The 26126-nt window shown below is 43.1% G+C and overlaps 1 protein-coding gene and 1 pseudogene across 1 annotated transcript in view; both read right to left on the bottom strand.

Annotated features, from left to right (window-relative positions):
• The window catches only part of Vipas39 (VPS33B interacting protein, apical-basolateral polarity regulator, spe-39 homolog), a 26797-nt gene extending 846 nt beyond the window's left edge, over nucleotides 1-25951 (bottom strand). The window contains exons 1-20 of the mRNA XM_027418621.2: nucleotides 25798-25951; nucleotides 22928-23020; nucleotides 20450-20552; nucleotides 19423-19563; nucleotides 17917-17955; nucleotides 16789-16853; nucleotides 14493-14549; nucleotides 12998-13090; nucleotides 12126-12159; nucleotides 11381-11483; nucleotides 10060-10087; nucleotides 8977-9050; nucleotides 6951-7026; nucleotides 6211-6345; nucleotides 5000-5041; nucleotides 4596-4685; nucleotides 2286-2372; nucleotides 1713-1802; nucleotides 1208-1312; nucleotides 1-114 (exon numbers count right to left, since the gene is read on the bottom strand). The exon at nucleotides 1-114 is cut by the window's left edge and continues 846 nt beyond it. Of these exons, the coding sequence (XP_027274422.1) occupies nucleotides 94-114; nucleotides 1208-1312; nucleotides 1713-1802; nucleotides 2286-2372; nucleotides 4596-4685; nucleotides 5000-5041; nucleotides 6211-6345; nucleotides 6951-7026; nucleotides 8977-9050; nucleotides 10060-10087; nucleotides 11381-11483; nucleotides 12126-12159; nucleotides 12998-13090; nucleotides 14493-14549; nucleotides 16789-16853; nucleotides 17917-17955; nucleotides 19423-19563; nucleotides 20450-20552; nucleotides 22928-23020 (1476 nt within the window). The 5' untranslated portion in view covers nucleotides 25798-25951 and the 3' untranslated portion in view covers nucleotides 1-93. The remainder of the gene's footprint in view (nucleotides 115-1207; nucleotides 1313-1712; nucleotides 1803-2285; nucleotides 2373-4595; nucleotides 4686-4999; nucleotides 5042-6210; nucleotides 6346-6950; nucleotides 7027-8976; nucleotides 9051-10059; nucleotides 10088-11380; nucleotides 11484-12125; nucleotides 12160-12997; nucleotides 13091-14492; nucleotides 14550-16788; nucleotides 16854-17916; nucleotides 17956-19422; nucleotides 19564-20449; nucleotides 20553-22927; nucleotides 23021-25797) is intronic.
• On the bottom strand, nucleotides 18441-18590 carry LOC113836036 (annotated as a pseudogene).
• Nucleotides 25952-26126: the final 175 nt, after the last annotated feature.

The raw sequence follows: 26126 nt of genomic DNA, 5'->3' as shown, positions 1-26126 counted from the left end.
GGTTGAATGCTGTGACTCTTCCAAGAAGAGAGCTCTCTATTTTCATAGGCAGAAAGGAAGAAGTGAGGCAGGTTTCAGGGCAGCAAATGATACTTAGTTCTTCCATCGAATTTGCTGTGAAAAAGCAAACATCAAAGGTATGATCAGTTTTCACATCACTACAACAAAAGAGAGGGAAAATAAGGATTGAATTGGGGCTGTTGAGTTTTGTTGTTTGGGACAGGGTGTCTCTATGTAGCCCAGAATAGCCTGGAACTAAGTGTATATCCCAGGCTAATCTCAAACCTCCGATTTCCCTGCCTTAGCTTCCCAAGGGTCAGGATTGTAGACATGTACCAGAAAAGACTGATTTTAACTCTCTGTGTACATGTGTGTGTTAAAGACAGAGTTCAAGCTTGGGTATCATTCCCCAGATGTTATCCACCTTGTTTTTTGAGACAAGATCTCTAACTACCCTGGAACTTGTCAATTAGATTAGGCTAGCTGGCTGACCAGTGAGCCCCAGGGATCCTCCTGGAAATGCCTCCCTAGTGCTGGGATTACAAGCACATGCCATCATCACGCCCAGCCTGTGTGGGTGCTGGGGATTGGACTTAGAACCCTGTGTATGCATGGCTAGCACTTTATTGATTAAATGATCTCCCTAGCCCCAAGATTTTTCCTTTCAGTATGTGGGAGACCATTTATTCAGAGATAGATTAAATACCTGTTCTGTATTTTACAGACTGTCAGTTTAGAGCATTAATCTGGCTCTGCCCTTCTTACCGCAGATATTCAATAGTGACCATGCATAGGTGTCAAAATTCCTAATATGAAAAGCTCAGTGATTTCATCCTGTGAGAGATAACCAGCTGGACTTCCCAAATAACTAAATCTATTTCATTCCTTCTTATTTCCAACAAGCAGGTCACCACCATGTCCCAATGGAACATGCAGCCTGGATACCGAGACCAGATCATGTGTTCTGTAGTCCCTACCATCTGCTAGGTTTAACCATGATCAGCACTCACAGCTAAGCTTCATGCTGAGGTCTTCAGGTTACTCTTCTATCATTTCATGTCTCAAGAGTGACTTCTGCTGTACAAAACAGTGCTTTAGCTACTTCAGCCCACAGGATAAGTGGACCCACCTAGGTCTTTGAAGCTTACACTTGACGCTGTTTTTGAACGGTCTCCTAGGCTCACCAGAGGGAAGTGGAGATGCTTACCGAGCTGTTGAGAATGGCATCGATCTTCTCTTCCTCCACAGATCCTTTATCAACTTTGCTCCTGTATGCAAGCAACTGCTGACGGTCCTTCAGGTCTCGGCAGGTCTGTACACCAAAACACAATCAAATCCCTACCCAGCCTTTTCTATGAGGGCCTCACTCTTTCTGCCACTGTTTCTTTGCCCCTGGGCTCAAGGAAGGGACAATAGATGACAGTAAGATAATGTGTGTAAAGCACCTGCAGAACCCCATGCTGGAGAAAAAGCCACAGAGCTTATATAGCTCCATTCAGTTCCAATGTGTCCAAATTCGACCTAAAAGCTGACAGAATTAAGTTGGAAGACTGTGAAAACAACACAGGAGTATTAGTCTCCAAACTAACTCTTGCCAGACCATTTTGTCTATCTAATCAAAACTGCTGGAAGCATTTTGGGATCTGGGGCAAGTGTTGTATCCCCGACTCTCCACCCAGACCTAACCCAGTGCTCTCTTCTTGGGAACTCACATCAATGACAACATCATGGCACTTGAGCTTAGTGGCTAAGTTCAGCTTTGTGTCCACATCTTCCACCAGATTGACATAGTCCTGCAATATCTGTAGGAGAAAGTACTCTGATTAAATGATGAAAACACAAGGCTCCCTAGGTAGAGAAAATAAGTCCTAACAGAGGGTAAATTCAATACCTAATGTCTGTGAGTGCCATTATGGACCATGGCTTTGCCGTGGGAAATGAGGTGATGCTTGGCAGCACGTCCCTGCTGCCTCAGAAGAAAGGAGCAGTCCTCCTTACCCTGCAGCCAGTTACACAGCCCACAGTGCTCTCAAGCTGGTCGTGAGCATGCCTAAAGTCCTTGACATGCTTGCCACAAGTAATCTTTCTGCATCATCGGAACAGTGTGTAGTTCTTCATATGGCTAAACACAGTAGCTGCTCCTCAGAGAAGGTCGGAGAGTACTTGTAAAGCAGTGTTCCTCCCTGCCCTTTTCTATCTCAAGGCCCAGCACAGCCAAAGTGCTACCATTAAGAAAATGAGAACACCTCAAGTCCACATCACTAGCTCCTTTTCAGAGCCATTACCTGGACAGGGGCGCTGTTTTTGTGCAAAATTTCCACAACTCGATGGAAGCCAATGGGTGCTCTCTTCTTGGTGTAACCCAGCCAGTTCTGAAAGAAAGGACAGCAGTAGGTGGACTAGACATCATCAACACACGGGGCTCATCTTGATTGCCTTTCACAGTCAGATCAGAAAAGCATGTAGATAGATGGGATGAAGGGTGGAGAGACACCGAGAGAGAAAAGCACAGCAGAAAGACAGGCTGAGGGGTGCAGAAATAGCAAGAGATGGATTTTTCAGAAAAACCAAGGAATATATTTAGAGGGCGGAATGCTCCTAAATGGAAAGAGTGATGAGTAACAAACACACCATGAGTTTGTCAGTACAAAAAAAAAAATTCTACTTTCCATCTTCACATGCACATGGAATCGTTCATTTGTAAACTGCAGTAAGGTCTGGGCAGTACTGACAACAGTGCTTTCCCCAGTGAGGTAGGAGCAGGCCGACAGTGAAAGATGAACCTCTTCTTGTTTGTGCTGGGAAATGAGTCCGGGCTTTGTGCACGCCGCCTGTGCACTCCACTACCATTGAGGACAGTCCCAGCCTTCTTGACTCATTATATACTTTTGCATACAGTGTTGGGTTTTTCTACTGGCATGTCTTGCTTTAGTAGTTAACATAACTAATTAATAAATGAGAAGAAAAACCAGAAACTTCTCAAGGCTAGAATGAAAAAATATTTATATTTAAATTTTAAACCAATTTGTATAGAACTGCAAAAGATCTACCAAACAAATCCCAAGAAAGAAAAACTACACACACACACACACACACACACACACACACACACACACACACAAAATAAATAAATATAATTAAAGAAAATTTAATGTCACCATTCTTATATGAATTGCAGCATTACCCACAATAGCCCAAACTATGAAAAAGGTGTCTATTATTAGAAAAATAGATAATGACCGGGCGTTGGTGGCGCACTCCTTTAATCCCAGCACTCGGGAGGCAGAGGCAGGCAGATCTCTGTGAGTTTGAGGCCAGCCTGGTCTCCAGAGTGAGTGCCAGGACAGGCTCCAAAGCTACACAGAGAAACCCTGTCTTGAAAAAACCAAAAAAAAAGAAAAAAAAAAAAAGAAAAAGAAAAATAGATAATGAAACTGTGGTATGTGTAAGTGTGTGTGTGTGTGTGTGTGTGTGTGTACACACATGTTCACACAATGAAATGGCATCCATTTTTAAGAAGATACTGCAATTTATGATAGCATGGACTAACCTAGAGGTTATTATGCTGAGAAATAAATCAGACACAGAAAGAAGCTACATGATCTTATTTATATGAGAGCTTAAAAAAAAAAAAAAAAGCCCCAAATTTCAAATACACAGAAACAGAAAACAGTGGTTTGCAGAGAGTTCAGAGGTTAAGAGCACTGGGTGCTCTTCCAGAGGTTCTGAATTCAATTCCCAGCAACCACAAGGTGGCTCACAACAATCTAAAATGAGATCTGGTGCCCTCTTCTGGTGTGTGTATACATAATAAATAAAGAAATCTTTAAAAAAACAAAACATTGGTTTTCAGGAGAAAGAAAAATAGGAGTGGGTTAAAGGATATGATAAAGTAGGATAAATAAATCTTGAGTTCTAAGCTACAGCAGGAAGCCTATACCTAACTACATGATACCTTAAACTAGAAATCTACCAAAACTGCATTTTAGAAGATTAGTGATGATGTAGGATAGATGTTATTAGCTTGGACTATAGTAATCATTCCATTATATAAATCAAAATACCATACTGCACACTTTACAGTACTTGACGATCTTGTAGAGGCCTTGGGTTCAATTCCCAGCACCTACATTGTGGCTCACAACCATCAGTAACTCCATCCACATGGTACATTCACACACATAAATCTTAAAAATAAAAAAAACAACTAAAAACAGTAATGAGCTAATTTAAAAGTGATGTATATATGGCAAATATTTATGATAATATAATTGCATTAATATTACATTTCCTGAGATGTGATACTTATGAAATAAATGCTTGATTATTAAAGGAAAAATGTTATACATACAGTTTACTTTCAAATGGTTCTAGAAAAAAATGTATATAAAAAAAGCAAAAGCTAAATAATACTGTAAAATGTTAATAAATTAGTAGTTAGAGACAGTGGCTACTAGACTCGTCTTTCAAATTTTCTTTACATTTAAAATTTTAGAACACAGGAGGCTGGAAGAAGATCCATTGGCACCTGAAATTTGAGAGACCTATGATGGCCTTCTTTCTCCGAAGGCCTCAGAAGCAAAGTGTCCACTCACCTTTGTGGTGAAGAGGGCATCGACGTCATTCCAGGCTCGAAGCTTGGCACGAGCAGCCAAGGCTGTCAGCACATACTGCTTATCTGGGATCTGAAGAGTGGAAACCAGGAAAAAGTAAGAGGAAATGGAAATGCACCCACTAAATGCTCTAGAATGTTAGAAAAATATCTATATTCACTGGTGTTGCTCCCATCCATCAAAAATCAAAGAATTTCTCAAGTCATCAATAGCCCCCATCTTCCAAGCTCCACACTGCTGTACATAGTAACATTAAAGCTTTCTGTCACTTCCCACACACTCCTAGCTTTCTACCATTAACCCTGGACATGTACAGGGTTACCAGGTAACACACATTCCATGCAATACTCTGGCACTACTTTACAAAAGAGCCAATGCAATGCTACCTTGAAAGTCTTCTTCAGGTTGATGGGACTGCTGAAGGTCCCCTAGAATGAAAGAGAAGAAACTTTAATGACATCACCCAAAGCCCCATTTTCTTTTCTATTACACAGACTCTGTGTCTTATTGCAAACCATTTAAACAGAGAGATCAGTTTGTGAGAAAGTCTCCATCAGGTGTAATGGAAACAATACAACCTACTCCATTTGGAAGAAGACTGGGGAGCACAGTGCTCTGTCCATTTCCTGCTAATCCAAGGAAGACAGAGCATATTTGTGAGGGTTAAGTCAAGTCCAAATTTGCTCAGTGGTCAAGAGCACCGGCTTGTTTGTACTCTAACAAATAAAGCTTGTCTGAAGATCAGAGGGCCAAGCTAGCCACTAGTTTTTTGTTTGTTTTGTTTTTTTAAGATTTATTTATCATGTATACAGTGCAGGCCAGAAAAGGGCACCAGATCCCATTACAGATGGTTGTGAGCCACCATGTGGTTGCTGGGAATTGAACTCAGGACCTCTGGAAGAACAGTCAGTGCTCTTAACCCCTGAGCCATCTCTCCAGCCCTCTAGTTAACCATAGAGGTCTTGGAGGTCTCAACAGACAGACCAGAAGTGATATGGCTGGGTGGAGAGAGAAATATAAGGCAAGAAGAGACAGGAGCTCATTCTCTTTTTGGTCTGGAGATTATGTAGAGGTAAGAACTCTAGTGGCTGGCTGCTCTGCTTCTCTGATCTTTCAGCTTTCATGCCCTAATATCTGACTCAGGGTTTTTATTATTAAGACCAATCAGAACTTGTTCTACACCAGCTGTTCCTGCAGAAGACCTGGCTTCAATTCCCAGCATCCACATGGCATCTCACAATCATCTGTAATTCCAGTCCCAGGGGATCAGATATCCTGTTTGGCCTCCATTGCTAACAAGCATGCATTGGCACCCAGGCATGCATGCAGGCAAATGAAACACCATCCACATAATTTTTTTATTATTATTATTTTTAAATAGAAAGCAAGCCATGACACTGTTCTCTATGCCACTGCTGCTCTGCCATCATGCCAGCCACACATGGCCATACAAACCCTCATAAACTTTTATCCCTTTTGGCTCACTCTTGTGAGGGCCTGAGAAATTTCTGGGTGATTTCTGAAAACTCCAGGAGCCCACTGACAATACCTCACAACAGTGGATTTGAACAATGCTCCATGCTTACTCCGCCTGTACCTCGGACTCGGTGTAGTGATAGAAGCAGGCGTAGAAGAGCGTTGTCACCAGTGGCATGTTGAGAATGGAAGCTTTACGGGGGTGCTTTCGGAAGATCTCAGTCTGTCCTGCAGACTCTAGATGTCGATCGTTTGCCTGTGATGGAGTGAGCCAAGTGAAAAAAGGAACAATGTCCATGGGGAAAGACAGGGAAAAAAAGTCTACTAACTACTACAGAAGTCATGTTTCCCACCATAGGAATGAAGCAAAAAAGAAAAACACAGAAACTGCTTAGGATATCCCAGGAAGGACTAAAATCCATAAATGAATCATAGATCTTAAGTTTAATTAAGAGATTTCAAAAGCTTCAGCTTGGTGTTCCCTGTCTGTGATTCCAGTATTTGGGAGGAGGACACACGAAGATCAGGCATTTGTGGTCTTATTACATAGTGAGTTCTAGGTCAGACTGGGTTCTATGAGATCCTGTTTCAAAACCAAAAAGAAAGAAAGAAAAGTAAGAAAGGAAGGGAGGGAGACAGGGGAGGGGAGAAATTTCAGCAGTGGAGTTGACACAAGCAATTTGGAATAAAGAGGGAAAAGGAAATATTTCCAGGCTAGCGGCAGAGAAGAGGAAGAAGGATGTCTAAGAACAATCAAGAAAAACTCCGAGGGAAAAGAAAAGGCTGTGCCAGAAATGGCATGAGCAGAACAAAGGAGTGATCGACATGCTGGGTGCAGAAAGCAGGGACAAGGGGTCCAACCTCAATAATGATCTGGCGTTCCAGGAGCGTGTAATGGTCTTGTACGTGTGCAGAATCTTCTGCTGAAAATGGCAAACTGGTAAAGGGCAACAAGGTTAGTACCGTTTTCTATGTGAAAAGCAAAACAAACCCAATGATACCAAATGACCACTAAACCCTTCTGAGGCTCTCGGTTTTTAACATGTCTGATCTCAATGCAACTTTACATCATCCTGAGACAGAAAAGCAGGAAACAGAGTAGACCTGGCTGGATGTTGCAATGTGAAGTTTGCCATCTGGAGCTGGGGATGTAGTTTGGATGGTGCAGGGCTTGCCCAGCGTGCAAAAAGCCCCAGGTTCAATCCCCAGTACTGCATAGACGGAGTGAGGTGGTTTAACCTGTTATCCAAGTTTTCCCAAGGTGGGGACATGGAATTGGAATAGCAAAGCCGACCTGGGCTACATGATATACTCTATTTCAAATGCAATTGTATGTGACGTTGCTGTGGACTGAGTAAGAATCAGCTTTATCTGGGGAGTTGGGTATCTGGTGAGCTGCCCAGACACTGCCCATCATCAACTGCCCACAAAGCTCTGTGCCGGGCCTTGCTGAACTCTACTCAATCTGTTAATTATTTTTAGAGCAGAGTAATAAAAAGCAAATTTAATTATATAGCACAATGATAGGTTGGCAAATATTCAAAGATTATACCAATCTACATAAATGTCAAGGACTCCCATCTTCACAACTATGTCTTTAGCAGATATACATGTACATAATTCCAGCACTTGTGAGATGGACCTAGAAGGTTCAGGAGTTCAAGGTCATTCTTGATTACATAGCAAGTTCAAAGCTAGGCTGAGGTACATGACAGTAAAAGGCACCTTTTAACCTCAGTTCAGAAATCCAACCTTTAAAATAGTGATCCTTACCATTCCTAATGCTGTGACCCTTTAATACAATTCCTCATGGTGACCCCAACCATAAAATTTCTATTACTGTTGCTACTTCATAACTGTAATTTTGCTACTGTTATAAATTATAATGTAAATATCTGATATGTGACCCAAAAGGGTGTTGTGACCCACAGGTTGAGAACCACTGCTTTAGACAATGCTGCCTGCTCCTCTAATCATTGCAGAAAAATTCTGAAATCAATTACTGTCTCTGGTAAGTGTTAGCCACAGCTACCTATCTGGTAACATTAAAATTAGGGATTTCATAGACAAGCAAATTAATTTTTTTGTTTTTTGAGACAGGGTTTTCCCATGTAGCCCCAGCTGTCCTAGAAAACTCTAGACTAGGCTGGCCTCCAACTCAGATATCCACCTGCCTCAGCACCTGGGTGCTGGTATTAAAGGCGTGCACTACCACCACTGCCCAGCTGACAAGCACATTCTAAATGTGACCCTGGAAATCCTTCCATGAGGATATGGCTAAAACAATTGTGAACACTGGCCCTTGAGAAGCAGGGGCTTCTGGGAGACTGTATGGAAAGATACCGAAAAGCACATTTCAGTTTAACTTAAGGAAGCCTTTCCTATAGCAGAGGCAGGGCAACAATAAAATGAGTCACTTCCCAGAGCAGTGAGCATCCCATCAGAAGAACAGGAACATCTGGGGTTCCATTTGTTTTGAATGGAGGATTTGTGTTTGGGGTGAAAGCCTGCACTAGAACAGCAGTCCTGAGACAACTGGCAACGTGACAAACATACGAGGTCCATAAAAAGTTGTCACCTTTGAATTTTATTACATTAAGTCATTAAGAAAATTACCACCAATTTTATTTCCAAAAGAAGGGGACGTATGAGCCACAAAGTCCCGGAACAAAAGACAGTCTTTCTTTCAAATCTTGTACATTCAGAGTTAGGAAAGAGTCTATCTCGCTCCATTTTCCCCAGGTTAGCTCCAATCAGCAAAAGCTTGGCTGGAGATGAGTATTTGGGAGCCACTGAGGGGGACGATTCACTGTTAGCCTTTCCCTTCCAAACCACCCACTCCATCCTTTTGTCTTCTCCTGACTACACTGCTTCTCTCCATACTTACCCAATGCAAGTCTTAAGAAATTCTTTTCGCTTTTCAGGGTCCTGAATGTTTAAATGTTCTCGATAATGGGTTAGCTACAAAAAACCAGAGGAATTTAAAGAGGGAACAGAGCTAGCAGAGGTATAGCACTTGTCTAAGCATACATAAGAGCACAAAGAGAGGGGCATACATACATATATATCTCACACACACACACACACACACACACACACACACACACACACACACACACACACACACACACACGGAGAGAGGGAAGAGTGAGGGAGAGCACTAAGTGAATGTGTGTGTGTGTGTGTGTGTGTGTGTGTGTGTGTGTGTGTGTGTGTGTGTGCGCGCACGCGCGCGCGCGTGCGCGCTTGCCTGTGTTTGTGTATGTGTAGGAGTCAGAGGCCAATATCTGTTTTTTCTCTATTGCTCTCCACATTATCTCTTTATAGATTTATTCTAAGCGTGTACACACATGCTTGAGTGCAGGTGCTTGAGGAGCAGAAGATATCAGATCCCCTGAAGCTGGAGTTACAGGTGGTTATGAGCTGCCTGACATAGGTGCTGGGAACAGAATTCCAGTCCTCTGCAAGAGCAATACATACCCTTAAAGTTCTGAGCTGTCTCTTCAGTCCATCCATCTTATCCTCTGAGCCAGGGTCTCTCATCACACCTGAAGTGAGACTACCAGGCCAGCAAGCCTCTGGGATCCTCTCCTCTCCACTGCCTCAGCATTGGGCTTACAGATACATAGTCACAGCACCCAACTTTTATATGGGTCCTGGGGATCCAAACTAGGGGTCGCATGCTTGCATAGCAAGCACTTTATCCACTGATCCTTCTCCCCGGCTTGTGAGTAGACTTTCTATGCTCTAGAAACTCCAATTCTTTACTCTCAGAGAGTTCTCCTTGACTATAGAGGATTGTGTATGTGCTTGGGGAATATGGTGGGCAGTGTCATTTCCTGGACACTTGTCTTCTAACCAACAAGGAAAAGGAAACAATTCAATTGGCAGGAGAGCTTGGCGGCTAGGCTGGGTTTTGGCTTAGCTGCCTGGTAAACAGACTCCCAACAGAAACACATGCCACACTTACCGCCAGCTCTTCTGTTCTATCTAGGAACCTGGGGAAAGCAGAAGGAAGCAGGAAAGTTTAATCTACTGAGGTGTGGCACTTCCGACAAGCTCTAGAAGAAACACAGTTCCACTCATCATCTCTATGTGATGAGCAGTAAGCCCTATTCTTACATTCCTTCCATCTCCACCCTTTCAGAACACTTGGTGACTATGGATCTACTTTTCCCTGTGTTCTAACCAAATGAAACAGGCAGGGCAGGACACCAACAACTTAAACAGACTGCCCTAGCCCATTGCCACCTGTGTGTTTCCTTCTTTACTCGAAATTAAAACACTATTTTCTGTCAAAACAACCTTGGAAACAGGCGTTCTACACAATTCTTTATTTCATTCATGTAGAGAATAATGTAGTTGATCTCTGTTTCCTCCTTATTCTGAGCAGACCATAATTAACAAACACTGCCTTGGCACCGAAGTGATGCTTGACAAGACTTTTCCTGACTGGAAAGGAAGGCCAGAGAGAGCAAACAGCCTGCCTCTGTAAGCACGTGTTCTTTGGCAGATTCCTTCTGACTAACCAGGTAAACTGCTTTCCGACATCAGTCTTTGGGGACAGCTCATCACTGTTCTGGCCACACAGTAAATGAGTTACTCTGGGCCACAAAACCTAAGGAGGTACTAACACCTTCACTGACATTGAGGAAGGGATAAGACATGCATACAGCTTAATCCAAGAACAAAAACTCATCCCCAGTGAGTGGAATGAGAAGGAAAAGGCCACCAAGCAGACAGCCACCTCTCACCTAGCTTCCTAGTGCAACCCATATCCTAATGCTTGTATGAGACTTCCATGGGGAATCCTGACTGATAAACTATAGCTCCTTCTTTACTCCTCACTGGCATCACTTGAACAAAAGGAGGGCCCTTTAATCCAGGGTTTTAGAAGAAAATGCTTAGCAAACACTGATTAATACAACAGATTCATGTTGGCCTACTCACTTCAGTCTTCGTTACTCCGTGTGGGAGACACCACCATCTCCATTTTACAAGGGGAAAAGCCCACTCTCAGGAAGTCTGGTGACTTGCTCAAAATAACAGGATAACACATAACAGCACACACACACAGTCCAGGTATGTTTGACTATGGGCCCTGATCCCTAATACCCTGCTATGCTGCCAGACTGTATGGTGGTGTAACTATCCCAACACATGTCAAGAGTTTGTTTTCTAGGTGTTTCTGGAAAAGGACAGTGTCTTCAATTTCCTTGCAGTTCCTCTCCCCCCACAGTGATCTGAAAATGCACCTAATACATTACATAGACCAGAAGCCCAGATCTTACCTGAAGAGGTCTAAAAGCAGCTTCTGGTCCCCTGTTTCTTTAAGGAAATGAATGAAATGTCTCAGGGCGACCTGGCGTACTTCCAACTCTCGGAAAAGGATCTCTGCATGTAGGAAGAAGTTAGTTGGAGAAAGAAGTAACGCTACCTAGAACTCAAGTCTGAGACTGGCTTCTCCACTCACACATCTGAAGCATCACCTGAAAGCCCAGCAAAAGCTAATGTTTTCTTTCTGACCTCAACCCACCATCATCAAGAGCTCTATGCTCTAGCGCTGTGGTTCTCACTCTTCCTAATGCCGCAATCCTTTAATACAGTTCCTCATGTGGTGACCCAACCATAAAATTATTTCATTGATAGTTCATAACTGTAATTTTGCTACTGTTATGAATCATAATGTAAATATCTGATACACAGGATATCTGATATGTGACCCACAGGTTAAAAACCACTGCTCTAAAGCAACACATGGCTACACAGTCAGCCTTTTGAGTTCTCAATAACACTAACAGCGGATACTTCTCACTTCCTCGAACAAACTGCTCGAGTGTTCCCAACAATACAGCCCATTGCCTGTAGCTAATACAGCCCCCATCCTGAGGGCTGCCCTTAGGATGTGTCCTTAGGATGTGTCCTCTTAAGTCACAGGCCACCCCAGCTGTCTCTGAGCCACACTTGATCCTAGTGAGTTCTGATATAAAAGCCACAGGTGTTGCTGAGCAGAGACTTCCTTCAAACCACACTCACCTTTGCTCAGGGTTCTCTTCAGGAAGATCAGAACCTAGAGGAAAGGAGACAAGTACTGTAAATTCTTTCACATGCAAAGGCTGCCCTGACTACCTCATGTCTAGGAACGAGGCCAGCAATGTGTGAAGAATCACTGCTCTGGAATAATCCCTTTGTACTCTGTGAAGATGTGTTGCTGTCATTGTTAATAAAGAGCTGACTGGCCAATAGCTAGGCAGGAAGAAGTTAAGGTAAGAGAGCCAAACCGAGAGGATGCTGGGAAGAAGAAGGGAGGAGTCACAGGGGTCACCAGCCAGATGCAGAAGAAGCAGGAGATGAACATGCTGTGCTGAAAAAAGGTACTGCCACGTGAAAGAGCATAGGTAAGAAATATGGGTTAATTAAAGATGTAAGAGTTAGTTAGTAACAAGCCTAAGCTATCAGCCGAGCATTTATAATTAATAATAAGTCTCTGTGTGGTTATTTGGGAGCTGGCTGGCAGGACAGAGATGACTGGCGGGACAGAAAAAGTCCACCAACAAATCACTGCAGGCAGAGCACACCCTCTCAGTGGGACAGGAGGAAAGGATGGAAATGAGCTGTGTCCTAGGTGTCCAAATGCCTAAGCCCACTGTGTCCATCCATACTGGCTGAGAAACTACTCTCACACAGTTTTGCTGCCATGATACTTTGCATAACATAGAGCAGGCAGCCTTCTGTTTTCTGGTCACAATGAACAGTTCCACATAGAATGCATAAGTCAGGAGCATAGCTTTTTGAGAACCCTATGCCTCAGAGAGAAAACCAGGCTCTTGATAGGCAACCACTGTGAAGCCAGTTTTGGCTGAATTTTCAGGAGCTACTGAACAACTGATAGCAACCATCACACTTACTGCAGTGATGACGTTTCCATCATGCATGCTTACTGCCTCCTCCAGGAGCTGCAGCTTGTCCTGTAAGGAGCGGAATCGTTCCAGGGAGCAGACCTGCAGAGTAAGACCACATAAAGAATACATAAGGAAAACCGCTGCCCATATTCCCTTGTCACTGCATAGCGAGGGAAAGGAAGCATCCAGAGAGAACCTCTACATTCACACACTGGTCTCTGGGCTCTGTAAGCCTGCAGGTCCCACCATACCCTACCTAGTTCAATGGGATGTCCTGTAGGACGCTGATGCCTTCAAGTCTTGACCAAGCCAACAGATAATCACTCACTTTTTCTTCATATGTAATTTTCATACAATAAAACTTGCCCTATGCAAGTTTATAGCTCAGCTTTGAAAGTGCCTACATCCTTCTAGCCACTACAACAGAGACACAGATCGCTTCTATCACCCTTAAACAGCCCCTCTGTTCAAGCTGACGTTAATGCCCTCCAGTTCCTAGCCCACCAAAGCACTCTTCTGCTCTCGGTCACCTTAGCTTTGTCTTTCCTAGAATTTCACCCAAGAAAGACTGCCACTAAATTATCAACTGACTTTCAAAAAATATACTCCCAAATTTCAATGAGAAAAAGTCTTTCCAACAGTGCTAAGAAAGTTTGGGATCTATATTAAAAAAGAAAAAGAAGGGGATGGAGAGATGGCTCAGAGGTTAAGAGCACTAACTGCTCTTCCAGAGGACTTGAGTTCAATTCCCAGCAACCACATGGTGGCTCACAACCATCCGTTATGAGATCTGGTGCCCTCTTCTGGTGTACAGATATACATGGAAGCAGAATGCTGTATACGTAATAAATAAATAAAATCTTTTGGAAAAAAAAAAAAGAAAGAAAAGAACATCAACAATTATCCCACACCATATACAAAACTTAACTCACAATGTATGGCTCTCTTTCTGGTGAGGTAAAAGCATCCAGGCTGGCCTCAAACTTGCCACGCTTCTCAGGGTGGCTTTACACTTGCCATTTTCCTGCCCCAGCCTCCCAGGTGCTAGGATTACAGGTGTGCTCTACTCTACATAGCTACTCTCAACCATCACTGTTTTCCCTCTATGCTGGCAAAGCAACTCCAAACCCCAGAGAGTCAAAGACATTGCAGCTGGCTTCTAACCTTAGCGGATTTGCTTTGCTCCTGAAAACTACTCCAATTCAGAAATGGGAAATGGAGAGGAAGTCAAGAAATCCTTCCTGTAGCTGGATGGTGGTGGCACACTCCTTTAATCCCAGCAGATTAAAGGGAGGCAGAGGCAGGCAGATCTCTGGGAGTTTGAGGCCAGCCTGGTCTACAGAGCTAGTGCCAGGACAGCTAGGGCTGCTACATAGAGAAACCCTGTCTTGAAAAACCCAAAAAGAAAAAAAAAAAAAAAGAAAAAAGAAATCCTTCCTGTGGGAACACGCTACTCACCTTGCCACAGAATTCTATAAGAATTTTCTCCTCAGTGTCTTACCTTGCCCCGGCGGAGGCGTCGCACTGTATCACTGGGGCTCCAGTCATTACTATAATCCTGGAATATTAGCAACACATGAATCATATGTTAAGGGCTCAGAATTACTAGTGTACCAGGTCTATGCTTCAAATTCAATCTTTGACCTATGGCAGAAATATTCTGTAGGAAAGAATTAAATCAAAAACATAAAACTGGAATGGGCCTGTTTGAGTACCCGCAGGAACTAGAGTAAGAGTGACATAGCAGTAAGAGGTGGACCAAAGAGGGACAGACCAATAACAAAGCCCAGGACCTTCTGCTTACCAGTTCAGGGTTCCAAACTCCATATGCAGCCAGTCCCATCTCACACCCCAGTAGTATCATTAGCCAAGAGATGGAGAGATATCTGACACTCGGCTCCTTTTTGATTTTAGAATATACTTTGTTCCCTTTGAATCAATTTGCTTGTTTAGTATGCTCTGTGGGAATCTGACCTCCACCATCCCAGACTACAGTGACAATCACACAGTTTCAAGTCAAACTCCCAAAGGCAGCAGAAAGGGCAAGGAAGCATGCTGGACTGTCAGAAAAATTCAGATTTTGAGTCCAACTTCTATCCTTTCCTAGCTGAGAGAACCCAACCAAGTACTGCTGTTGTAAGACCAGTTTTCTCACCTATAAGTGGAAGTTGAAATACATTCATGTGCTGCATAATGACATTTTGGCCAATTCATATATAATGACAGTCCAATAGATTAAGATGGAGCTGAAAGTTTCCTATTGTCTAGTAGTGTGTGGGTGTGGGTGTGATACAGCCATGTGTGTGTGTATGAGCCCATGCATACATATGTAGAGATGTCCTGCTCTACCAACTCTCCACATACTCTCTTGAGACGGGGGTCTCTCACTGAACCTGGAGTTTGCTGTTTTTCAGCTATGTGTCAGGGCCCATAGAAATGGCTCTGTTACATTGAGAGTTCAAACCTATCCTTGCTCTTTCAAGGTTAAAAGCCTAAGACCTAAAAGTCTAAGGTGTGGCTACTGAAGGATGTTTGGCCTAAGATGTGATCTCTGTATGTCTTACCTAGATAATAGAATACTTGATCTAAGATGTGGCTATCAGATGTCTTAATCCTCAAGACCAGATAACAACAGGTTTGATCTAAAGTGTGGTTATTAGATGTTTTGAGAATTAAGGAAGTAATTATATGTGTTTATTCCTTGTATCATTGTTAAGAAAGTCCTTTTGCCTTGCCCCCTTTTTGGTTGGGGAATATAAGAACTTTGAACAATAAACTTAGGTGGATCCCAGTACAGTAGGCACTGGATGCTTTCCCGACTCTATCTTCTGTCTCTCGTCTGTTTCTTTCTTCAATCCACCCTCCCCATCTCAGGTATGGATAAGACAAGCTTTGCTGAGAGCCAGCAGAACCCAGAAATCTTCCTGTCCCTGCCTCCTGCAGTGCTGAGATTACAGAAACATACACCATCGGTGGCTTTTTATGTGGCACCAAGGATCCAAATACAGGTTGTCATGCTTGCACAGCAAGCACTCGTTACCCGCTGAGCCATCTCTCCAGCCCCTTCCTAGTATTTGTAGTATACCTTTTCAACATTTACATACACAAACATCTGTCATTATATCCCATGGGTACAGCACCACACAAAGTAATAGGTATAGAATACAGGCTATCACATCTAGGTTTGTGTAAAACACCCTATGTTTGCACAAAGATGAGACGGCCTAGCAACACATTTCTCAGAATGTATCCCTGTCATTCAGTGACACATGACTGTAACAGATGCTTAGAGTTGGGGAAATTAAGCCAGGTACTTTATACAGAATAAGTGTTGTACTAATATTAAGATATAACTTAAGCTGAACACGATTGGCACAACTACTATCTCAGTACTTGAAAGACTAAGGCAGGAGAATTACCCTAAATCCCAGACCAGCGTGAACTATGTGGTGAGTGTCAGGCTCTAGTCTGGACTACAGAGGGAGACCAGATTTCAGAAAAACAAAATGAAGGCTAATGACATGATTTTGCCAGGAGAGGAACTTGATGCCAAACCCAATGGCCCAGGGAGATAACCAACTCCTTCAAGTTGTCCTCTGAGCACCACACCTGTACCTGGCATGTAGCCAACTCTCTCTTTCTCTCTCTCTCTCTCTCTCTCTCTCTCTCTCTCTCTCTCTCTCTCTCTCACACACACACACACACACACACACACACACACACACACCATAAATAAATGTAATTTTAAAGTTAAGTAAGTAATAAAGGGGAAAAGGAAGAGAAATTCTGTAACTCACCCTGTACTCCCCTTTAGGCCTCCCCAGCTCTGGAGCATAACTTTTGGGAGGTGTGTCTGACAGAGCTGAAAATGAACCAGAAGCCAGTTTAGGTTTTTTTTTTTTTTTTTTTTCCTCCCTGGAACTAACTCTGTATACCAGGCTGGCCTCGAACTCACAGTCACAGAGATCTGCCTGCCTCTGCCTCCTGAGTGCTGGAATTAACCACCCAGCTCTGCAGCCTGTTTCTTATCATTCTTTTCCCTCCTGCTTCCTAAACACACGCAGTGTGTGTGTGTGTGTGTCTATGCCTGTGCATGTAAACACATATGCAGGTACCAAGAGTGGGGGTCAAGGACAACTCTGAGATCAGGGATCAAACTCAGGTCATCCAGTCATGGTGGTCTAAATAAGAATGCCCCCATAGGCTCATATATTTGACTGCTTAGTCAACAGGGAATGGCACCATTTGAAAGGATTAGAAGGATTAAGATGTATAGCCTTGGGCTAGAGAGATGGCTCAGCTGTTAAAGGCTAGGGTCACAACCAAAAATACAAGAAGTGTAGCCTTGTTGGAGGAAGTGTGTCACTGGGGTCAGGCTTTGAGGTTTTAAAAGCCCATGCCATTTCCGGAGTCTCTCTGCCTATGGATCAGATACTTCCCAGTGCCATGCATGCTGCCATGTTTCCTGCCATGATGATAATGGACTAAACCTCTGAAACTGTAAGCAAGCTGCAATTAAATGCTTTCCTCTTACAAAAAATGCTGCAAAAAAATGCTTTGCCTTCATCATGGTGTCTTTTCATGATAAGATACCAGTCAATATGTAAGTTTCTCTACCCACTGTGCTATCTACCCAATGAAACCTCTTTACAAAACAAAACAAAACAAAAAAACAAACAAGGACAACACAACTTTTTGTCTCCTGGGTACCTCCATGGCCAAAGTAGAACTGCAGCCCTAGCAGTCATCCCCAGCAATGGAACCTATGTGACTTCTACCTCTCACTTAGCACCAGACACTTTCTCTAGATTCAGAGGAAAGTTAATTTACTTATCCAATTACCACCCATCCCCGGTGACTCTCTAAGCTGCACCCTAAATCAGCAACATCTCCCAGAGCAATCAAGAAAAGGGGTCCATGCTTACCATCAGAAAGGGACTGGAAACTCCCAGGTCTAGTTCTGCCTGAAGGAAAGGACACAGAAGGAAGATGCCAATAGTTCAAGTCAGACCACCCAAACTTGGCTGAAGACATGGGGCACATAGAGCCTCACTATACAATATGGAGAAACCGGCTTTAAAAAGCTTTTATTCCGGGATGGAGAGATGGCTCAGAGTTAAGAGCACTTAACTAACTAAGCACTTAACACTTCCAGAAGGCCAGGGTTTTATTCCAAGTACCCACATGGTGGCTCAGAAACATGTGTAACTCCAATTTGAAGGGTAGCAACACCTTCTTCTGGCTTCTGTGGCCAGCAGGCATGCAAATGGTGCACAGACATACATGCAGACAAAACACCATACAGAAAAACAAAATAAAAATCTTTTATTCAACTTTAGAAATCTGATGTCCTAGTAAAACAAGGGTCAGAGAGAAATATTTTAAGTATGGTAAAATATACATAACATAAAATTTACCACTTTCTTTTTCTGTTTGTTTTATAAAATGTAAAAATATGGAACACTTCACGAATTTGCATGTCATCCTTGTCCAGGGGCCATGCTAATTTCTCTGCAGCATTCCAATTTTATTGTCCAGGGGCCATGCTAATTTCTCTGCAGCATTCCAATTTTAGTACATGTGTTGCCGAAGCAAGCACAAAATCTGCCGCTTTCATCATCTTTAAGTAGAGAATTCATTAACATGAAGTACATTCATGCTGTCCTACAATGACTACCACCATTCAATTCCAGAACCTTTAGAATCCCTGAAACTCTCAGCCAGTGAGCAGTAGTAACTCTCCACTCCTCCACCCCAGCCTGGAGGAACCTGCCATTCTGCCTTCTGTCTCTCTGAGCTGTCTATCAACATGAGTGGGGTGATACAGTATTTGTTCTTTTGTGGTTTATTACACCCCTGTATAATTCCCTAAGGTCCATCCCTATTATAACATGTATCTTTCATTCCCATTTAAGTAACAGCCTATTGCATCTGTATTCCATGTTTTGCTTATCCTTCTAGCCCAAAATGGACATAAACACTTTTTGGCTATCGTGAATAATGCTTCTTCAAATATCAGCATACAAACTGCTCAAGTGCCTGCATTCGATTCTTTTGTTAAATACCTAGAAGTGACACTAGTTCACATGCTAATCCTGTGTTCAACTTTCTTAGAAATTGCCACACTAACTTCCACAGTGGCTGCACAACTACACATTCCCACCAGGGGCACACAAAGGCTCCCCAGAGGATGGCATAAAAGGCGAGGAGGACTACTGACCTAGGTAAATTTCTTCAGTACCTGACACAGGGCTGACAATTTCATTCGTGTTCTACAAATCCAGGCTAATGCCTGGGAATTTCTCGTTCCTCCCATTCCTGTACTAAGCTGCCTGCTCAAATGGGAATTCCATGGTCAATGAAAACGTCAGCCCAAGTATTTTCCAGATGAAAGCAGAGGACGTCCCTGTTCCTTACCCACCACTCTTTACCTTTAAAGAAGCTGCTCAGGGAATAGGTAGAAGTAGGTTTGGGTAGCTGTGTGTAGAAACTGTTTCGGCCCTTTAGCTGTTCACGCCCTTCAGGGGCTGACCCGCTAGTCCCAGCAGTCTCTTTGATGGACCATGAGATACCTGCAGGATGGTAGGAACTAAGTAAGCCTCACCCAGGTCCATCCTTGACACCCAACATTCAAAAAAAAAAAAAAAAAAAAATAGGCCCTGGTCCCCTGGCCAGCAGGAAGCCGGAAATGATATAATCAAGTAGGCTAATCATTAGAGAAATTGACAAAGGGATGAATAAATGGAAGGAGATCCAAACAGCCTTCAGATACATGGAAAGATTTCTGCCTCTCTTGTTTCTTGAGCAATTATTAAAGTAACTAATGTAACAGATCAGGTGTGTGTTGTGGCTTTTTTTTTTTTTTTCTAGTTCACTTTTTTTTCTTTTCTTTTTTTTTTTTTTTTATTTTGAGACAGGTAGCCCTGGCTGTCCTGGATCTTGCTTTGTAGACCAGGCTGCCCTCAAACTCAAGACATCTGGCTACCTCTACCTCTCAAGTGCTGAGATTCAAGGCATGCACCACCATGCCCAGCCAATCCCTTTCTTTGTTTTCTAAATCACACTTTATTACCCAAAGAGTCTATGAAGAAACTAAGTGGTATTATATAACTAAAACATGTTGGCTAAGAGCTGTAATTATGCCAACATGTTATGATTTAACAGCTCTTTTATTTAAGTTAACAGCTCCCAAATATGACCACATATGGCCTAGGAATCTGCAATGTTAATAAGCACCCGTGAATCTGAAGTAGTCATCCAAGCATTCACTCCAGGACAGCAGATCCAGAAAGCCACATATGCATCACTGTTGTGTTTCTCCACATTGCTCTGCCTGCCACTAACTTCCAGGCTGCATCATTGGAGAATATCAGAGCTATTTCTGACCAGCACCGAGGACAGAGAGAGGTACAGCCTTTATTACTGACAAGAAGCCCACAAGGGGCCTCTTCAGCTTACTTCCCACAGGTTCTCCGGTCCAGCTGACTCGCTCCAGGTCATCGTCATCATCGTCATCCACGAAGTCTCGAAGGCTATTCACTGCCCGTTTGGATTCCTTTAACTGTAGAGGGACATGAAGTAGTAGTCTGGCAGTCCTCACTTCCCTCCTGTCCCACTGATAACCAAGAAGGCTGAGCTACTGGGACTCAGTGATTGCCAATACCTATCTATAGTCTAAATCTCACCCAGAAATCAATTGGCATTGCAGTCAGTGGAATATTCAATGTCACTTTTGAATTCTAATGATATTTTAACTATGATTTGTTTGCAAATCTGGGTGAATTATTCACTTCTCCAAAACTGACTATTCCTAAACAGGTCATTTTTCAAAAACAAGTTATCAAGGTACAATGATGAGTGCCTCTAGTTCTAACTGTCAGGAAGACAAAAGCAGGAAGATGGCTTGAGCTCAAGAATTTGAGATTCCATCTCAAAAATAACAATGATATAAACTGGGTGTGGTGGTACATGACTATAACACCAGCACTCATGAGATGGAGGCAGCTGGAATAAGAGAAAAAAAATTTTCGGTTAAAAAACAAACAAACAAAAAAAATCTAGGCATGTGGATTTAGCAGCACACCTTTAATGCCATCACTCAAGAGACAAAGGCTGGTAGATCTCTGTGAGTTTTAGGTCAGCTAGGGTTATATGGCAAGACCCTGTGAAAAAAAGATGAAGTGATAAAAAGGAGAGAAACTGAAAAAAAAAACAGGAACCCAAAAAGATGCCTCAGCAGGTAAAGGCATTTGCCACCAAGCCTGATGATCTGAGTTCAATCCTCAGGACCCACATGGTAGAAAGAGAGAACAGAACAGGTTGCTATCCTCTGGCTTCAACACACCAACACACATAAATACATATCATAAAAATTCTTTAAAAACGAAAAAGGAGGGCTGGAGTGATGGCTCAGAGGTTAAGATCACTGACTGTTCTTCCAGGGGTCCTGAGTTCAATTCCCAGCAACCACATGGTGGCTCACAACCATCAGTTATAAGATCTGGTGCCCTCTTCTGGTGTGCAGATATACATGGAAGCAGAATGTTGTATATATAATAAATAAATAAATAAATAAAATATTTTTTTAAAAAAAATGAAAAAGGAGCCAGGTGGTGGCGCATGCCCTTAATCCCAGCCCTCGGGAGGTAGAGGCAGGTGGATCTCTGAGTTTGAGGTCAGCATGGTCTACAGAGTGAGTTCCAGGACAGCCCTGTCTCAAAAAAAAAAAAAAAAAAAAAAAAAAAGGGAAAAAGGAGACAGAGGAAGGAAGATCAGAAGTTCAAGGTCTTCATCAACTATCTATTAAGTTTTAAGCCAGCCTTGGGTACCAGAGACCCTGTTCCAAAGAAAGGAAAAAGAGATAGCAATAACAACAACAAACTATATCACATGAATAAAAGATGTGTGTGTGTTTTTAAGGTAATAGTAAGAAGGATAAAGTTAGCTTTTATAGTCTTTCCGGCTCCTTTTTAAAGGCTTCTCTCCATGAAGGTTGCTGTAGTTTGTATCTGTTTCAAATTTTAGTGTATGTGTACACATGTGTATCATGTGTATGTACAGGTGTGTCATTCCACTGCACAAGAAGGACAGGCAGTGCTGACTACTTTTATGTCAACTTGACACAAGTTAGCGGCACTTGGAAAGAGAGGGAACCTCAGTTGAGAAAATGCCCCCACCTGACTGGCCTGTGGCCAGTGCCCCACCTGACTGGCCTGTGGCCAGTGCCACCCCTGGGCTGGAGGTCCTGGGCGCTACAGGAAAGCAGGAGAAGCAAGCCGGTAAGCAGCCCTCCTCTGCTTCAGTCTCCGCCTCCAGGTCCCGGCCCTGACTTCCCTCAGTGATGGGGTGTGACCAGAGTTGTATGTTGAAATAAGCCATTTCCTCTTCAAGTTCCTTTTGATCAACTTTAAGGAGTTGGTTCTGGAGACTAAACTCAAGTCACCAGGTTTGTGGCAAGCATCTTTACTGGCTGAGCCATCACATAGGCTACTATATAGTTTGGATTTTGAAGATCCCCATAGTTTGATCTTCAGGGACACTCTATGAGGAGGCGGCAGAACCTGAGAAGTGGAGCTCAGTAGGAGACCCTTGGGCCAATGGAAGGGTGTTCACAAAGGGGATTGGGTCCCCACGCTGTCCTATTTCTGTTTGCTTTCTGGCCATAAGTTAAGCTGTTTTGTTCTATCATGTGATTGCACCACAATGTGCCGCCTATCCCAGGTCCAAAGCACAAAGCTAACCAACCGTAATCTAAAGCCTTGAAAACTGAGTCAAAATAAGGCTTTTTCTCTGGATCAGTTGATTATCTTGAGTGTTCACGGGAGGGGAAAAAGCTGACTAACACACTGAAGATCTACCTGACATTATGAGCCTACTAGAGATGAGGAGAGATTTCAGAGAGGCATCAGGAGTGAGGTATGACTTGTGGATACCTACCTGTGAGAGCTCATCATCTTCATCATCAAACGTGAAAGCCTTGAACTTGGAGCTGTTCCAATACTCCTCCTCATCACCCTTTGTCCGGTTCATCTGGAGGGAAAGGAAGATAGACATGGATCTCTTTCGGATCTCTCCAACGTGTGTTATACTACTAACCGCTCCCAGAAATAAGGGATGTATAAAAGAATCTTGTAGAGTCCGACTCGTCAGATCATATTACATGCTCCAATTAGACAAAAACATTCATTCCTAAAACACCTATTGTGTTATGAGAACTATAAAAAGTGCAGGACATCCTTCCTCCTAAAGGATCACATTAGAGCTAGGGTACCTAAGCAAAGGGGATGATACTGTAAGTGAGGCAAATGCTCTAAGGAGTTATCATCATTTTGCAGAACATAAAAAGATCAGCCGAGCCGGGTGGTGGTGGCACACGCCTTTGATCCTAGCACTCGGGAGGCAGAGGCAGGTGGATCTCTGTGAGTTCGAGACCAGCCTGGTCTACAAGAGCTAGTTCCAGGATAGCCTCCAAAGCCACAGAGAAACCCTGCCTCAAACAACCAAAGGGGGGGGGGAGATCATCCAAGTGAATTCATTTACTAACATATAATTACCAAGTACCAACTTTGGAAACTCTTCTAAGCTCTGGGAACACTATAGTTGGTAATAGCCAACAAATGTCCTTCTTTCCCTGTATGCTCTATATGTGCATATGTGCAACTAAAAGAATCAGAATTATCTTGCCTACATCATCAACTCATGATTATTTTGGCCAATTGTGGGGCAAATTTTTGGGAGCATGACCAAGGAAAGAAAATATATAAGATTAGCCAAGAGATCCCAAATTCTTCTCATAACTGCTCTAAAATTAGGTATTGTTCTGCAAAAACAAGATTTTTGAACTAAACTGGATAAGAGTGAAAACTGGTTTAACCCAATAACTAAACACCAAAATTTCCACCACACCTAATTCGCTACAGGGTCTGAATCAAAAGGTAAATGGCTCTGTTTCTAAGCCTTGCAGAACTACTATCTTGCCTTACTGGCTTATAGTAAAGAGTTAATAGTATTCAGAAAACCTAACAAAATGCCTAACAGAAAATAAACATTTAACCTTACAATCTTTTAGTTATCCAATACCTTACTGACATGTCTTATCTCCTGTAAAATGGGCATAAACAGGTAGCCTGCTTTATAAGAATGACTAAACTATCTGGGCAGTGGTGTCACAGACCTTTAATCTCAGCACTCAGGAGAGAGGCAGGTGGATCTCTGTGAGTTCAAGGCCAGCGTGGTCTACAGAGCAAGTGCCAGGACAGCCAAAGCTGTTACATGGAAAAACCCTGTCTCAAAAAAACCACCACCACCAACAACAAAAAAGAATGGCTAAACTAGAAAATTCATGCAAAGTGCTTACTGCTTGACAGAAAGTTAATGTGTGTCTATATTAGCTTTTATTATTTAATCTTAAATGGTACCTTAGATAAAACTAGAGACTTTTTATTTATTTATATTTTGGTGTTTGGTTTTGTTTTTCGAGACAGGGTTTCTCTGTGTAGCTCTGGCTGTACTAGAACTCGCTCCCTATGTAGACCTGGCTGGCCTTGAACTCAGAGATCTTTCTGCCTCTGCTTCCCTAGTGCTGGGATGACTTCCCAGCTAAAACTAGAGAAATTTATTTATTTTTTTGCAGTGGTAGGAATTGAACTTTGGGCCTCACACATTTTAGTCAAGCAATCTACCACTAAGCTAAATTCCTAGCCTAAAACAAAACATTTAAAAAGCAATCCTAAAAATTAAAAGAAATTCTAAGCCAGGCCACAAATATTGAAGGTGTGTTTAGAACATATACTTGTCTCTGGCCTGTGTGCAATTTCATAAATAACTGTCATTCTTTTGTTCTCAGAGCAATCCTAAAGGGTGGGCCAGGGGGATTTCCCACGGACCAGGAAAACAACTTTACTAATCACTTCGAGTCCAAGCTACAATCTAGGTTTTTCTGGCCCCTAGACTATTTCTACACCGCCTTTCATGGCCCTTCTACCTTTTCCTTTTATTTTCCACTTTTGGGAAAACTACAGCAGATCTTTACAGTGGTACTTACAAAGAAGCACAAATGTGCCTAACAAAACAATTACCCTACGAGAGAATTTCTAGGACCATTAACCAGACTACTGCAATGGATACTTTGTGTCAAACTGTACTTGTAGCAGCAAAAGAGACTGATTTACTTGGCAAGTAAAATGATAACCATTTATTAACTCTTAAGGCATAAAGCAATCCTGTACAATGTTCTCAGTGACAGACAAAAAGGGGTGCTTCGACGTTGATTTAAAATGCTTCTGAGGTTTGATCTTATCGTCACCTGTTCCTGAGAGCCCACGGGGGTAGGGCGACAGACCAGAGAGGTGAACAGGAAGATGACAAAAGAAAAACAAGACCCGTAAAAAGAAAAACAAAACAAAAACAAGAACAAAACCCCACAACAAAGGCGCTCCTGGCCTCGGGGAACTGTAGAAACCAGCTACTCGAAGCTAGGCTAGGTTTTCAAGGCGATGTTTAGGAACGGTGACCTGAGCTAGGCTACAAGAGGAACCTCCAGGAAGCCAGGCATCCACGGCAAACGCCAGAGCCTGGAGGGGACATGCTCATTCAGAACCAGACGCTGCGTTCTCAACTAGCTGCTGAGGCTCACTGGAAGCTCCAGCTTCGAGCGTACTGACTCCCAAGAATATTCCCGACCAGAAGAATCAGGTCGGGAGTGAGAATGTAAGGATGCCTCAGAGAAGACAGGGAAAGAGTAAGGGTGCGGAAAGGGTGGGTTCAACTAGACACGCGGCCCAGACACGGGCTTGGGACACCCTCACCTCTTCCACACCGAGCCCTCCCTCTCAGGACAGCGCCAGGCTCAGCCACCGGACCAGCCTTTCTAAACAGGCTGTACGACATAGAGAAGGGGCCGAAGGGGACGGTCGCGAGAGGGGATGAAGAGGGTGAAAGGAATAGCCGCAAGGCATCCTGGAAGCTGTAGTTCCTTGGTCTCTGTCATCCTTACGCTCTCCCTGTGGGCCGAGGGGCTTCTGCACTACTATTCCCAGAAACCTTTGCGCGTCGTGCTAGCTCATTTCCTTTCCTTTCAGCGTGACCTTCCGCAGTTAGCGGAAGGATCGTTTAGCAAGACTACAACTCCCATCAG

This window comes from Cricetulus griseus, chromosome 5 (assembly GCF_003668045.3).
Source record: "Cricetulus griseus strain 17A/GY chromosome 5, alternate assembly CriGri-PICRH-1.0, whole genome shotgun sequence".
Classification (NCBI taxonomy): domain Eukaryota; kingdom Metazoa; phylum Chordata; class Mammalia; order Rodentia; family Cricetidae; genus Cricetulus; species Cricetulus griseus.
This window is presented reverse-complemented; position numbering and strand designations above follow the sequence as displayed.